Below are 16,837 nucleotides of genomic sequence, written 5' to 3'. Positions count from 1 at the left end.
AGGCTTCCAGTGGTCTTCCGCTCTAAAGGCAGTAATTAAATGAACCTTTACTGTCTTGGCTAAACTGCAAGTTCTTTTCCTAACAAGTACTGTTTCCCGTTGTTTGGGTTTGTTTGTTTCTCTTGTTCAAACTCTTTCTGATTTCTCCCAATGCTTCTTTAAGTATAGTGACCAAAAGTGATGTCCACATTCTCCTAGGGGTCTCACTGATGGTATAAAGGAACGATTTCTCTCTAGCCCTTTGGTGTTACACATCTTCTCAGCACTTCCTGTCACAACACTGCCTGGTTGACTCATTCGTTTTGTGGCCATTGGAGACTTCCAGAGTTCCTTCCTCTGTGTTTGTACGGGCCTTTCCTTTCCCTTTTGGTATTTGTATTGTTGGGCTTTGTCTTTAGTTGTGCCACTTGCTGCAGTATCACTGTTAAATATTTTTCTGTTTTTAAAATGAGATTACTTCTTCAGTTAGTCATGGACATCTAGTATTTTTATACCTGAATCTAGCATATTGATAATTTCCCTCTTTTAGAGTTTTTAGCCATCCTGACGACCTCACTGCCTCTTTAGCTGTGACAGCAGTGGCAATAATTAAAAGAGCTAAGTGTCCCTTTCTAGATGGTTGCTGATCTGTTTAAGCATAACGTGGTAAATGCTTTTCTCTTAAAATAATTTGCTTTCAAAGTGTTAAGAAGAACATGGTCTTGGGATACCTGGGTGGCCCAGTCAGTTAAGCATCTGCCTTTTGCACAGGTCATGATCTCAGAGTCCTGGGGTCCAGCCCTGTGTCAGACTCTACGTCAGGCTCCCTGCTCAGTGGGGAGTCTGCTCCTCCCACTCTTCTCCCTCCATCCCCACTTATGCATGCCCCCCCCCAAATAAATAAAATCATCAAAAAATAAAAGAAGAATATCATGATCTTTGGGGCCATATTGCCTGATTCTTACCACTTACCAACTCTGTGGTCTTGAGCAATGTGCTTATTATCTTTGTGTCTTAGTTTCTCCATCTGTAAAAACAGGAGGGAATAGGATAGATGCTTGTTTTTCTTTCTTTCTTTCTTTCTTTTTTTTTTTTTGACACTTGTTTTTGCTTTTTAAGATTGTTATGATGATTAAGATCACACTGAGGACTTAAAACATTTCTGGCACAAATTGAGTGCTCAGCAGATTTTAACTGTTCTTATTGACATATATAAAAAGAAGCAAGCAAAACCTTAAGTATGTTCAGTCATTCCTTGTATAATGAAATATAGTTTCAAGTATCTTTTCCTATCTTTGATGAATAAATCCGAAACATGTTCACATAAAAGGTAATATTGTGTTCTCACAAAAACATGAAATTTGGCATCCTAAGACCTGTGGTTCAGTCACAGCTCTGCCACTTACTAGACATATGACCTTGGTCAAATAATAATTTTAAGTCAACTAGTTTATTTATACCAATCTCATTTCACAATGGATTTCAAGTAATAACAAAAAAAAATGTATGCCAAAATATGTAGTTAAATAAAGGGGTTAATAAATCGTGCTGGAACTACTGGACATCCATATGCCAAAGAATAAAATAGACCTCTTCCTTTTACCATACACAAAAATTAACTCAAGTGGATCATAGACCTAAATGTAGGAGCTGAAACTATAAAGCCTTTAGAACAAAATATAGGAATGACTCTTCATGACTTTGGGTAGGCAAAGGCTTCATTGATGCAGCAACAAAAGTATAAGTGATGGGAGGAAAACGAAATTAAAAAATTTTATACTGCATAGTGTCATCAAGAAAATGAAAAGTTAATCCACAGAGGAGGAAAAAATATTGGCAAACATCTCTGATAAAGGGCTTGTATCCTGAGTATATAAGGAACTCTTACAACTCAATTAAAAAAAAGAAATTTTAAAATGGGCTATCTGAATAGACTTTTTTTTTTCAAGGAAGGTATACAAATGTCCAGGAATATGGAGAAATTGGAATCTGTATATTGCTGGTGAGAAGGTGAAATGGTACATATAAACTTTTTTGGAAAATAGTCTGTCAGTTCCTCAGAAGATTATATTTAGAGTTATCCTATAACCCAGCAATTCTACTCCTTGGTGTACACCCACATGAAATAAAAACATATGTCCAGACAAAATCTTTGTGCAGAATGTTCACAGCATTCATTATAGTAAAAAATGGCAGGAACTCAAATACCCATCAACTGATAAATGGATCCATCAACTGATAAATGGATCTAACAACAGATGAATGTATAAATAAATGTAGTGTATCCACACAATGGAATCTTACTTAGCAATTAGAAACTGTGCTGGTATATGCTACAGCCTGTATGAACCTTAAAAATAGGCTAAGTGGAAGAAGTCAGTCACAAAAGACCACATAATACATGATTCCATTTATATGAAATATTCAGCATAAGCACATCCATAGAGATAGAAAGTAGATTGATTATTGGTTGCAAGGGGGTACACAGAAGGGAGGTTGGGGAGTGACTTCTAAGGCATGGGGTTTCTTTTGGGGTGATGAAAATGTTCTAAAGTTAGATTGTAGTGATGATTACATACCTTGAATATATTAAAAACCATTGACTTCGGCTGCCTGGGTGGCTCAGGCTGTTAAGCGTCTGCCTTTGGCTCAGGTGGTCATGATCTCAGGGTCCTGGGATCAAGCCCCACATGCTATCCCCTCAATGGGGGGTTCTGGTTCTCCCTCTGCCCCTGCCCACCATTTGTAGTCTCTCTCTCACTCTCTCTCAAATAAATAAAATCTTTACCAAAAAACCCCCTAAAACACTGACTTTATGTATGTATGTATGTATTTATTTATTTATTTATTTTTATTGACTTTATGTTTTAGAAGAGCAAAAATACATTTTATGGAATGTGAATATTCTAATAAAACTATTAAAATTAAAAATTGTGCTAAAGGGAAAATAGTAAAGCTAAGTGGAATATTGTACAGAGTAATGCCTGTGGTGTAGTTCTATCAGCCAGCAGGTCTTTGGAGTAGAAACATAGAAAGAGACCTTTTTTTATATAACTTCTTTGACCCTTAGTTTCTCAGGTGACACAATGGGACAGTAATCTCCTGAGTCATTCCAAGGATCATATAGGATATATAGTTGTAACATACCAAATAATTACAGTAAAAACACTTTTGAGGTCAAGAAAGTTTATGCACACATTAGGCATTTGTAATATTCTTTTAGGATTGTGTTTGTGATAGGTTGTATCAGTTTCCTAGGGCTACTGTTACAAAATATCACTAACTGGGTGGTTTAAAACAATAGAATTTTATTGTCTCAAGTTCTGGAACCCAGATATCCAAAATCAAGGTGTGGCAAGGCCATGCTCCCTCTGAAACCTACAAGAGAGAATATTCTTCCTAATGGCTTGCTTACGATCCTCACTGTTCCTGGGCATATAGCTGCAGCACATAAGTCTCTGCCTCCATCTTCACAGTGTGCCCCCTTCGTGCGTGTGTACTTCTTCTCTTCCTGTAAGGACACCATTAAGATTAGGGACCCATCCTAGTCCAATATGACTTCATCTTAATTTACTAATTTTATCTCAACAATCCCATTTCCAAAAGAGATCACATTCTGAGATCTCTAGGGATTAGGACTCCAAAATTTCTTCTGGAGGCCGTGATTCAATCCAAAACAGGTGTGCCAGATTTCATGGACATAATAATGAACACAAAACTGATAGTATGAAATGTTTTCCTTATGAAGTATATCCAGACTCAGTAGGAGAAAATAATGGATATGTGCCACTGGGCTCTTGTTTTGCCTTTGTGAAAGGAGAGCAAACAGATGCTCAGAAAGATAGTCTTGCAAAGGTAAAAGTGCTACCAGGAAGGGGAAGAATGTTAACATTGTATACCACATCTGTGTGCCTGCACTTGTCTTTGTACTGTGGGTACAGATATTATACTTAATCTTTAAAAACATGCCATTCACTACCATCCCAAATGTGTTCCATCAACATCATTCAGTTTCTGTGGCTTATCCCAAGTTACTAGTAGAGATAGCCATGGTAATCTCTATTTTTTTCCTGTTCTAAGTTTTTAGTTTTATGTTTTGGGGTCTTTACTTTCAGTGCTTAATAAATGGTTATTTGAAAATGAGATCTGTTCATTCCCCTTCATTGTAGTTAGAATATAGACCACTGTTCAACTTTCCTGTATATTGACTTCTATACCTCCTTCTTTTCCAAATTTTCTTTGTAAAATAGCTAATATGATATATACCCTATGAAGAAAAGGATGAAAACCCAAGAAAACTTTGTCCTTTCTAGGTTAATCATGGTGTAACCTCATTTGGGGGATAATTTAATGATAAAGATGCCTGAGAAAGGCAGATCTGGTTGTTCAGTTTTTTTGCTTTTTTAGTAGAGCCCTTGAGTAGCATAGCAGAGGCCTTTTAAGAATTCTATTTAGCGCCATCTGGGTGGCTCAGTGAGTATCTGCCTTTGGCTCAGGTCATGATCCGGGGGGTCCCGGGATCGAGTTCCACAATGGTCTCCCAACAGGGAGCCTGCTTCTCCCTCTGCCAATGTCTCTGCCTCTCTCTGTGTCTCTCATGAATAAATAAAATCTTGAGAAAAAAAAAAGAATTCTATATTAAAAAATAATGGATAAATTTCACTGGATTTTACTTATAGTGAACAAATGTGAATAGAGGAGAACACCGTTAAGAATTTACAAAGCTGAGCTATTATCAAGAGATCAGAACATAAAACTGGGTTTCACATCAAAGGTTCTGTTTTGGAATTTGTTTGACTTATGATCTTCACAAAGTAATTTCATTGTGGCTAATGTTTCAGCTTCCACAGCAGGGTACTTCTGGGAGATGCAGTTATTTAACAGGCAATCTGCTTTGAAATGCGATGTAATTCAAGTGAGGACTGTCATTAACTGGAAAGTTGAGATGCCAAATACGGCCTCTCGAGGTTTTACAGTGGGATGTATTTTTCCATCATTGTTTGACTTGGGTCAGAATAAGTCATTCTTCTTACAAGTTGAAGATAATACAGAACTTTTTACTTTGTTCTGTTTTTTAGTTATCTTTGACTTTCTATTTTGAAAATGGTTGTAATCCATTGGATCATTTTCTAATAGTTACTATCCCTCTTTAGCTCTAGAGTTTTCCTAGTTTAAAAAGTAGACAAAAGAATACATAGATGCCTAGAATTTTAGAATTGTAAAAGGCCTTTAATCATCTAGGCCAACCCCTTACCCTTTTTTTTTTACATGATGAAATATCTATAATGACCTAATAATTTGTTTCAGATTATATTTTCATGTTACTCAATACATATTATTTTTTAAATATTTCTAATAAATCTCTTTAAATTTTTTTTGTATATTTTTTATTGGAGTTCTATTTGCCAACATATGGTATAACACTCAGTGGTCATTCTGTCAAGTGCCCCCCTCAGTGCCTGTCACCCAGTCACTCCATCCTCCCACCCACCTCCCTTTCCACTACCCCTTGTTCATTTCCCAGAGTTAGGAGTCTCTCATATTCTGTCACCCTCTCTGATTTTTTCCCACTCGTTTTCTCTCCTTTCCCCTTTAATTCCTTTCACTAGTTTTTATATTCCCCGAATGATTTAAATCATGTTTGTCCTTCTCTGATTGACTTACTTCACTTAGCAGAATACCCTCCAGTTCTAACTCAATACGTATTCAAAAGCACTGTGCTCTGTCCTTAGATTCTGAGATGACAGCCACCCTTATATACATTTGCTCATTCATGCATATCAGTTGCACAGTGGACCAGGTATTGTGCTATGTGCAGAAGGATACAAGGTCCTAAACTAGGGGGAATTAAACATGTCAGTAAATAAACAATCCACTGGATTAAGTTCTGTACATACATGAATAAGAATAACTTGTCCTGTGGCAGTGGTAGGGAGAGAATATGAAGGCAACCTTCATAAAGGAGAAAACCCTTGAGCACCCTCTTAAAGAATAAGTTGGAATTTGACAGGCAGAAACTTTTGGGGAGGGGAGAAGTGAGGAGGGAAGTCAAAGCAGAAAGGCTTATAGGGACAGACATGCAAGGGCAGAGCACACTTGGAGTTGGCAAGGTGGTGCCATTATGGTTGGAGTAGAGAGTATATTGTGTCTGGGAGCAGAAGATAACTAGACACCCTGAGAAGTATCTCAGATACATGGCAAAGGAAACTTGAGTCTTTGTTGCCCATAGGTGATAGGGAGTTGCTAATGTGTTTCAACCTGAGAATTAAAGTGATTATCTTTACATTTTAGGACTGTTACTCTGTGACGGTATAGAGACTGGGTTGCAGTGGAATTAAAAAAAAAAAAAAAAAAAAAATCTAGAGCCAAGGAAACTACTTAGGTTCTTGCAGTAGGGTAAACAGGAAATAAGGAGGCAATATTAAAGGAGAGAGGTATGAATCAATGAAACTTTAAGGAAATATTCATAAGGATTAGTAGACAGGACTCAGTTGTGATCAAAGAAGGCGGAGAAGAAAGGAGTCCAGATTTCTGGCTTTGATGAGTGGCTATCTGTAGTATCTAGTATGCAGATACTTGATGACTTAAGGAATGACCAAAGGTCATCAGATGCTTTATTCTTTGTGAATCTTTTCCTGAATTACACACTGCTGCCTGTTAAAATCTTTTCCTCCTTCAAGAGGTCAGCACATTTCATAGTTATTTGTGTATTTGGTCTGTTCTCTTTATTCACTTCTTGAAGGCTGGGGCTCTTCAAAAATTTATCCTTAATTTCCTCTTCTAACAACCACTTTCCTGCCCCATCTCAGACCTACAGATCAGAATTTCCAACAATTCAATGGGAACCTGAAATTTAAGAGCGGCCTGGGGTTCTAATGATAAGGAGTGTTTTCAAATTTAGCTGTAGAGCAATGAATCGGCTGAGGGTAGAGCTGTTTTCTCCTACTAACTTTGCTATCAAATGATGGATGGTCAGTTACTATAGATTTTTGAATGGTAGTGTAAGGATGGTAGTCACTCCTTCCTCTTGGAATGATCTCAGAATAACAAGGAGGATAAGAAATACAAATTCTGTCTTTGAGGATATTAGAAGATGTCTAAAACCTCCAATCACAATATATGAATAAAGGCTCCCATTTCCAGCAGCAATAAAGTTTCCTCCACATCCTCACCAACACCTGCTACTTTCTGATTTTTTTTAGCTTATTTATTTTTTAAAATAACCAATACTTTAGTAATTTAGTAATCTCAAACTCACAACCCCAAGATCAAAAGTTGCATGCTCTTCTGAGTCAGCCAGGTGCCCCACTATTTTCTGATTTTTTTTTATTACCATTCTATGGATATGAATTGGAATCCCACTGTGGTTTTAATGTGCATTTCCCTGGTGACTGATTATACTGAGCATCTTTTCATAAAGTTATTGGCTATTCTTAAATATTTAATGAAATGTCAGTTCACAAACTTACATATACTGGACACAGAACCATGTTTATGATTTTTTTTTTTTTTTTTTTTTTTTTTTTTTTTTTTACCACCTGGGACTTTTATTTTCTTTATCATGGCTTTTTAAGCATAAGTTTTAAATTTATGAAGTTTAGTTTATCGATATTTTCTTCTTTTATGGATCATGCCTTTGATGTCATATCTAAAAACTGTTATCCTATACAGGGTCACAAAGGTTTTCTTCTAGAAGTTTTATAGTTTTAGCTCTTAAAGTCTAGGGTACATTTTTAAATAATTTTTGTTATGTGGTGTCAGCTTATAAATTCATCTTTTCACTTATGGATATCTAATTGGTCCAGCAATTTTGAACCATTTATTGAACAAAAACCAACCAGACAATTCTTTCTTCCATTGAAGTGCCTTGACAACTTTGTTAAGAATCCATTGACAAAATTAAGGGCCGGCTTCTCTCAATTTTTTCCCTTTGACCTACATGTCTGTCTTTATGCCAATACTCACCATTTAGAACCACCCCCACCCCCCCCATAGTTTACAATCTCAGCTTCTAGAAGGGAAACACATCCTTCATACTCACCAGCTCCAGTGCCTCTGAATCGATGCCACTTTCTGTCTCAGGGTCTTGCCATGCCACACCTGAGATGTTTAATGTTTAAATCTTAAGATTGTAAAGTTGCAAATTCAGCACTTTCATTTTACAGATAAGGAATGTCAGGCATACTGTAATTGTTTTTCTAAGTTAAAGTATTTTTTGTCCCCTGCTGGAACAGAAGCATGATATCTGCCTGGGGATAACATTTATTATGGAGTCATCACATAGTTCTCTCTAAATGAGACCTGGCAGAGCAAGGTTCTGAAGAGGGAAAAAATTGTTTGGAGTAGAAACTTAACAAAGGCAAAGTTATAAAAAGAGGAAAGGAAGAGCGCCTGGGTGGCTTAGTCAGCTAAGCAAATGACTCTTGATTTTGGCTCAGGTCATGATCTCAGGGTGCCAGAATTGAACCCCTCATCCAGCTCTGTGCTCAGCAGAGAGTCTGCTTGAGATTCTCTCTCTCGCTCTGTGCTCCCTTTATCCCCCAACCCCCACCACACTTGCTCCTTTGCACTCATTCTCTCAAATAATAAACAAATCTTAGAAAGAGGAGCGTAAATAAAGGGGAAATACTGAAAATTAAGTACACCTACGAAGAGATGGTTATAAAAGTGGCATACATTTTAGGTGGCTCTGCTAGTCAAATGCTTCACCGTCTACAGTATACCTCAGTTTCTTTAAAGCTATTGCTAGCACCTCTTGACCTTTAAGGGACATCACATCATTTGAAAATAAGAGTGCTGAGTTATGGCTTGATTTCTTTCAGGTCTTTTTTTAAAAAATAGATTTATTTAATTTTTTTGAGTAATCTCTGCACCCAGTATGGGGCTCAAACCCACAACCCTGAAATCATGAGTCTCATGCTCTGCCAACTGAGCCAGCCAGGCATCCTCATTTTTCATTTTTAATGCATTTCTTCTGGCTCTCAATTTTAAAAAGATATACTGTATTTTACAAATATTAAACTTTCTAGCTACAGATGATATAAAGAAACTCATTATAATAGGAAAGCAGTGACTTGCTAAATTTTTCAAAGTAACAATTATCCCTGTGTGTGTGTCTGTGTATGAGTGTACAGTCATGGTTATTAGCACATGACTGATACATGGTCTGCAAGATAAGGCTGTGTTTAAGACTGCTTCCTGAGGAATGTAGCTGGTGAATGGAGCTGAGTATCTTATGCTGCATCTTGCTCAGTTGAGCAAAACTTATCCAGTCTGTTGGTCATGATCATCCAACAACCTGTTTTAGAAAAGAGGAGTAATAATGTGGATGAAAGTCAAATTCATCTATCTAACTGTTCCTTAAAAGATAGAGTTTGAGAGGCACATGGGTGGCTCAATCTGAGGGACATCTGGATGGCTCAGTTAAGTATCTGCCTTCAGCTCAGGTCATGATCCCAGGGTTCTGGGATGGAGCCCCACATCTGGTTCCCTGCTCAGCAGGAAGTCTGCTTCTCCCTCTACTCCTCCCCACTGCTCATGCTCATGCTCTCATGTACACATGTGCGCGTGCTCTCTCTCTCTCTCTCTCTCTGTCTCTCAAATAAATAAATAAAATCTTTAAAAAAAAAGAATTTGGGGGCTAAGATCAAATAGCAAGGCAAAATATCTAAGGCTAACTAGACTGCAGTATTAATGCATTCTGAATTAATAACTCTTTAAAGACTTTTTGTAAATAGTTGGTTTCATAGCCTACCTTGAATATTTTTTGCATAATAATATTTATATTCTGATGGAAGAGTTAGGATTTTTTTATATCGTATTTAAGTTCTTATGTACTTAAATATGAAAACATGGAAGGAATAAATACACACTGCAAGATTAGTATTTATTCTTGGAGGAGGAGGGAAACTTGAATGTTATATATAACAATTTGTTTCATAAAATGTTTTAATCCAGTATTGCCGAATGTTTGGCATTTGTTAAATCTTAAAGGAAGCAGAGGGGAGATATATATGGGTATATATCTAGCAGTGAATCTTTGTGAGGAGATGCCATGATTACCAGCAGATAAGAGAAATTTAGGGTAGTGGAAGAATTCCTAGGTTAGATAATGGGAAGAACTCATGTTTATGTGATACCTGTAGGAGTCATTTCTCCTGTAGAATATGACTTTTTAGTTTTGAACCATTGACAGTTTTGCTCCACCAAGGCTCAGGCTCCTCAAGACAATCCATCAGTCCAGTGCTGATAGTGCTGAGAATCACCTATTGCTCTCAGCTCCTCCTGTATTATGCTTCAATAACCATATGTAATTCTTCATGTTTGCCATTGGAGATGTTATATAGTATGAAATCAGAAACCTAGAAGTATCAGAGTTCAAATTTACATCAAAGCTGATCTTCATTATCCTTTTATGAGTTAATGCTTTCTTTATGCACTCTTATCCACAGGATGAAGATACTGGAATGAAAAGTAAAGTCCATCATATTGCCAAGGAGATCATGAGCTCAGAGAAAGTGTAGGTATTCAGTTTATAATTCAGAAGACCATTTATTTCCCCATTGGCTCATTTAAAACATTTATATTTTTCTTTTACAGCTTTGTGGATGTGTTAAAACTTTTGCACATTGTAAGTATCTGCAAATATTTTCTTAAAATCTGAGTCTGTCCTCCTTTGCATCTTTCCCTATGTTAAAAAATTTTCAGCATAACTTAAATATACTTAACGTGTGTGTGTGTGTATATATATGTATATATATGTATATATATATGTTAGAAAATTATGGTTACATCTTTAAATTCATATATGTGTGAATATATTTTCTAAAATGTATGTATCTAATGTCTGTGTAGTATTACCAGATGATTCCTGAAAAATAGGGCCTTTATATCCATGTCTCCAAAGTCTTCAAATTTTCTGTGTTCATAATAAAGAGTTTTTAAAGTGATAATATTTCTTGTTGGGTAGTTATGGAAGATGTTTCTCAATAGAATTTTAGACAGTATAAAAACAATATAAAAAGAATGTCATGATTGGTATTCAAAATTATTCTCCTTCTATCTGAATCAGCTCCCAGAAATAGACACTTAAAATAGACATTTTTACGACTAACTTTTTAAAAGTTCTCTATCCAATTTTTATAATTGTCAACTTGAATGAACCTGTTGGGAAACAATTATGATATGTCTGACAGCATATTCATTTTTCTCATGCACTTTTTTATACATGCAAGTTTTTACAAGTTTCATTACGAATTGGAAGTTAAAGCACTTTTAATCCTACTTTATTCCAGTTATATTTTGGCAAGTTATTAAGACTTAACAAAAGAAGGGTAAGTTAGAGGAAACAATGAAGAAAGAAATTGAAGTGGAAATTTACTTAGATGGTATAATTACTAACATCTTAATTACTGAGACTTGGTAGGTTCACACCCATTAATATCTCTAAGAGTATCATTATTTTCAGTTTTCCTTTTGAAAGATACATGTGAATATGAAAAGTAGGGTACACTTAAGGGTGGTTCATATTCACTAAATGATTCCCTGTGTTCTGTACTTAGTACAAGAGAAACCAGGAGCTCTAATTCCTGTGTGAAAAACCTCTAGTTTTGGAAACTTTTCTAAAACAATTCTTAACATTATTGTTTTAAGAAATTACTATCCTGTGAATAGTTTCTTACATAACTCTTGACCGTGTTGCTTAGTTCTCTTTATAATTCATTTTTAAAAATTATAGCATAATATTTGGTCACCCAAACTTATTTGTTGAGTTTGAAATATATTGTCATTTCAAATACATAACAGCATGATGAATAAATAACTTTTCAAAATAAACTCCATTTTGAACTGAATAAATTCCATTTTTTACTGAACCTCTCTATTGTTTTAAACAATTGTATTGGAAAAGGAAAAAGCAAAACTTCCTTTTTCTTTAAAGCTCAACATATATGTAGGACAAATTGTACATTTTCTCGTAGAGATGTTTAAATAGAAATTGGACCTCTTTAAGGATATTTTAAGCATTTGATTGATAAGCTCATGGAAGCAAATAATGCTATGGAGTCAGAAAAGCTTGGTTAGAACTTCAGTGCAGTATTTCAGCAAATCTTGCATGGTACACATGTTGAATATTCATTCCAAGATGAACAAGATGAACAACAGAGTCCTAGCCCTCATAGTGCCAATAGGTGAGTGTAGTGCTTCTTATGATGAGGGACTGGATTTTAAAATTTCCAAAATCCATGTTGGACCAGAATGTTTGTAAAATACAATAGAAATGTCATGACCATGTCAAATTGACATAAACGTTTCCAATCCTTTATCCACCCTTCTAATTAATATCTTTGTGGACCAATAACAATTTAAGGACCACACTTTGAGAATGTTGGCAAAAATATCAGTGCCTTTTCTGCCTAAGTAGATTCTGTTGTTGTTGTTTTAAGATTTATATATTTATTTTTTAGAGAGAGAGCGAGCACAAGCATGCATGGGGGGAGAGGCAGAGGGAAAGAATCCCCAAGTAAACTCCCCATTGAGTGGGGAAGCCAGATGCAGGGCTCAGTCTCCTGACCCATGAGATCATGACCTGAGCCAAAACCAAGAATCAGAGGCTTAACTGAGCCATACAGGGACCCAATTCTGTTTCTCAGTAGCGATATGAAATTAGTCTAACCCTTCGGTCTAGCTTTCCTCATTTGTAAGATGGGGATACAAATACTGATCTCTCTGGTTGTGAGGAATTAGTGGAATAAAGTGTGTGAAACAGCCTAGTATTGTGCACAGTATACAGTAGGTACTCAAATTGCCTTTCATTACCCTCTTCATCTTCCCTTGTAGAACATCAATTAATGGGAGGAATTCACTGTTATCAAACAGTAGCCTTTTTATAATTCTATCTCCTTTTCCCCCTGTACTAAAATTTTAATGGAGGAAGTTCTAATTCCTATACGTAGAGAAGCCATTCAGAGCTTCATTACTTTAATGGGGCACCTGAGTAGCTCAGTGGGTTAAGCATCTGACTCTTGATTTCAGCTCAGATCATAATCTCAGGGTTGTGAGATGGAGACTCAGGCCCTGTGCTAGGCATAGATCCTGTCTAAGATTCTCTCTCTCCCTCTACTCCCCCAGCTCGCCCCACTCCCTGTTCACCTGCATACACTCATACATGCTCCCTCTCTTTAAAAAAAAAAAAAAAAAAAAAAAGCTTCATTAGTTTATTTATTGATTACTTAAAACTATGTATCTTATTCTTACCTCTGTATTTTTTAGAACAAATCATAAACACTTGGGACAGTCAGACCCAAGTATTTCCCATGTCATTTCAGATCTGATAGATCTCTTGGATGGCCTTGGCCTCTTCCTAGATGGTGTTGAACTGTGAATCATTCAAAACCCATCTTGACTGGTACATTTTCAGAACCTCTTAAGACTTTAATGTAGGAGTGAGAGTAGATCATCTGCCAACCTCATGTTAGCATCCTGTCTGGTATGTGCAAATGTTAACTCAGCAGAGCCCAGCTCTAATGGGAACTTTAACAACAGAACATTAGCCAGGGGAGAGCCATTACTAGAAGAGACTTGTTACCAGCATAATATGGATGAAGTCAAAAGAATCTCTTATTTCATTTCACCACCCCCACCACATTGTTAAAGCTCATATTTACTCTTCTATTAAAAGTAGTTCACAAAGGTAGTGCCCATGGATGGTAGTAATCCTGAGCACTACTGCTATCTGACTTCATATAAATGAGTTAATGTCTGTGTTATATCCTAGAATATGACTACTCTAAAATATCTCAATGACAGGCTTTAGATAATCCAGTGGATATTTTTTTTGGATATCAACTAGGTATCCAAGTGGCTTGGGAGAAACTATTGTTTCTGTTATACATGATTTCCTGTGAATAGTTTACTATATTAGAGATTCTAGAATAGCATTAATAGATCTTTCTGTGATGATAGAAATGCTCAGTATTTGCACTATCCAATATTTTTAAAATTTAAATATGTCACTATAGTTCACTAACACATTATATATTACTTTAATATATCACTGTAGCTCGTGGACATTTCTTTGTTTAGAATTTGCTGAACTAGGTGACATAGCTCATAGAAGAAAAACTAAAAACCTAAACTAAAGAATTTCATCATTTAAGCTGGTATGACATTGGAAGAAAATAGGCATGGATGGAGGCATGCAGTTTAAAATCTACTCAAGATTCTATGAGCCAATATATGCAGTTGAGGCCTTTGATTCATCTGCCTGATGTTTGTGAGGGAAAATTGGGCCTATAGCAGCAATGTCCAAGACTTTACAATTAAGGTTTTTTTGTGATAACATGCTCTGCAGTATTTGCCATGAGCTTCTGGACTTGGAACTAGGTTGGTTTTTTTTCTTTTCTTTTCTTTTTTTTTTTTTAATAAGATCTTATTTTTAAGTAATTTCTATTCCCAACTTGGGGCTCGAAGTTTCAACCCTAAGATCAAGAGTCACATGTTCCACTGACTGAGCCAGCCAGGCACCCCTGAACTAGATTTTTAAAAAAAGGTTCAGGGATACACAATGCCTCTAAGTCAATATCCAATACTAGTGTTTGTTTTTTCAAATAGTAGTGCCATCCCTGTGGCTGCCAAAGTCAGAAAACTAGGATTTGTTCTTTATTTCTCCCTCTCACTCACTTCTCCAGCCAACCTATCAGCAAACCTCCTGATTCTGTTTCCACTTTACTGCCACCAACCTAGTCCAACGTATCTCTTATATAGACAACCATTCCAGCCTCCTAACTGAGACTCCTGTTTCCATTCTCACCCTTCTTCCAATCTGTTTCTTATACGATTTTTTTAAAAATAATTTTTAAGAGTGATTTTCTTAAAATATGTATTAGAGCATGTCACTCCCCTGCTTAAAACCCTTTAAATGACTTTCATTCCATTAAGAATAAAGTCCACATGGGGCACTTGGAGGGCTCAGTTAGTTAAGCATCTTGCCCATGGCTCAGGTCATGATCCCAGGGTCCTGGGATCAGGCTATGTGCTGAGTCGGGCCTGCTTAGCAGGGAGTCTTCTTCTCCCTCTCCTGCTCCCCCTGCTTGTATTCTCTCTCTGTCAAATAAATAAAAATCTAAAAAGATAGATAGATAGTTACACCTGGGTAGTTCAGTGGTTGAGTGTCTGCCTTCAACTCAGGGCATGATCCCAAGGTCCTGGGATTGAGTCTCGCATCAGGCTCCCCGTCGGGAGCCTGCTTCTCCCTCTACCTACATCTCTGTGTCTCTCATGAATAAATAAATAAAATCTTTAAAATTAATAAATAAAGTCCACATTACTCACCAAGGCTAGTAAATAGAATGACTCTATGTCCCAGTCTGCTTTTGATAGTCTTGGTTATTGTCTTGACATGATTATTATCACAGTCCCTTTTCTCTTGTTGAGTCATTAAATTATGGTTCTCCCTGGCTAGAAAGTGCTATGTAATTTGGTCTCTCACTAAGATGAGATGCAGGGGAAAGAGAGGTTTTCTCTTATTCACTGACCATGTTCTGGCCATACAGGCCTCCTTACGGCTCTGAGTTTAGTTGCTAATGTTATTCTGGCTCACAGCTTTTGCTAATTTAGTTTCCTAGAATCTTTGTTTTTCATTTCATTCCTAGCTAGTTTTTTCTTTTTCCTTCCAATTTGGGTTTAATGCCACCTCCTCAGAGAGGCCTTCCTTGACTATCCTTTTCTCTTTCACTTTCACTTTGTATTCTTCTTGGCATTTAATATAATTGCATATTGGTTTACTAGTTTATTATGGTCTACTCTACTAACATGTAAGCTAGGTGAGGGCAGGGATCATATCTTCAGCACCTACCATCATTCATGTTCTTTGGAAGGCTTTCATTAAACATTTGTTGAATGAATGAGTGTGACTAATTGATCAGTGGTTAAGAATTCTGCCTCCACCACTATGTTCTCTTGGACAAATTAGTCAAGCCTTCCTTGGTTTCTTCTGGAAAATGGGAATAATAAAAATAATTGCATTAAGTTGATGTGATGATGGGACACCTGGCTGGTTCAGTCAGTAGAGTATGACTTATGATCTCAGGTTGTGAGTTCAAGTACCCCCATTGGGTGTAGAGGTTACTTTAAAAAAAATAAAATCTTTAAAAAAAATAATAAAGTGGGTGTGATAATTAAATGAGATCATGCAAAATAAATATTAAGCACTTAAGTAGTTTTAGCTGCAGGTTAAGTAGAGGGCCTTCAAGATAAACTGCTTTTTTATTCAGACCTTATTTATATAAATTAAAATGCATACTACTTAATTGTGATGTTTTCAAATAAGCTTTTAATCAAATCAGTCAAAATAGCTTGTTTCTGAAATAGACCCTACTAAGGTTCTTCCTCTGCTAGGAGGTAAGTTCCATGAAGACACGGATTTTTACATTTCATTGATTCTTATCCCAGTAAATTCATATGTGTTGAATGAATGATAGACAACTAATGAATAAAATAATACTTGGTAAAACTTTAGTTATTTATATTTGTTTTTCCCTAATGTAGCAGGGTTGTCCAATCCAGAGCTTGCTATTGTATTACATATAAATGCATATTTTAAAGGTAAAACACCTTAGATACCTTAATATAATTAATTAAGTACAAGTGACATACTTTTGTTGTTGTTTTTGTAGTCTGATTTTCTCTTTGATGGGAGACTAGTTTAACACACAGCTTTATAAACTTATTTTACAAATGTCCAAATAGCATGACTTAATTTTTTTGCAAGAGAATGATCAAAGACTGAGGTCTTTTTTTGACAAAAATGGACTGATTAAGTAGTAAAGTGATCCTAATAATGAAGCATGTTTGCTCCATC

The 16,837-nt window shown here is 36.2% G+C and overlaps 1 protein-coding gene and 1 non-coding gene across 3 annotated transcripts in view; one reads left to right on the top strand and one right to left on the bottom strand.

The window, feature by feature from the left end:
- Positions 1-16,837, top strand: part of FGD6 (FYVE, RhoGEF and PH domain containing 6) — a 111,498-nt gene that overhangs the window by 40,173 nt on the left and 54,488 nt on the right. For both annotated transcript variants that reach the window (XM_077845852.1, XM_077845853.1), the window contains exons 4-5: positions 10,431-10,498; positions 10,579-10,609. In XM_077845852.1, coding sequence (XP_077701978.1) covers positions 10,431-10,498; positions 10,579-10,609 — 99 coding nt within the window. The remainder of the gene's footprint in view (positions 1-10,430; positions 10,499-10,578; positions 10,610-16,837) is intronic.
- Positions 8,850-8,922, bottom strand: TRNAM-CAU (transfer RNA methionine (anticodon CAU)). Its single transcript has one exon. It is a non-coding gene; the product is annotated as a tRNA-Met (tRNA).

The sequence above is a fragment of the Canis aureus genome, chromosome 13 (assembly GCF_053574225.1).
Source record: "Canis aureus isolate CA01 chromosome 13, VMU_Caureus_v.1.0, whole genome shotgun sequence".
Lineage (NCBI taxonomy): Eukaryota > Metazoa > Chordata > Mammalia > Carnivora > Canidae > Canis > Canis aureus.
The sequence above is the reverse complement of the archived record's forward strand: the minus strand, read 5'-3'. Positions and strand labels throughout refer to the sequence as shown.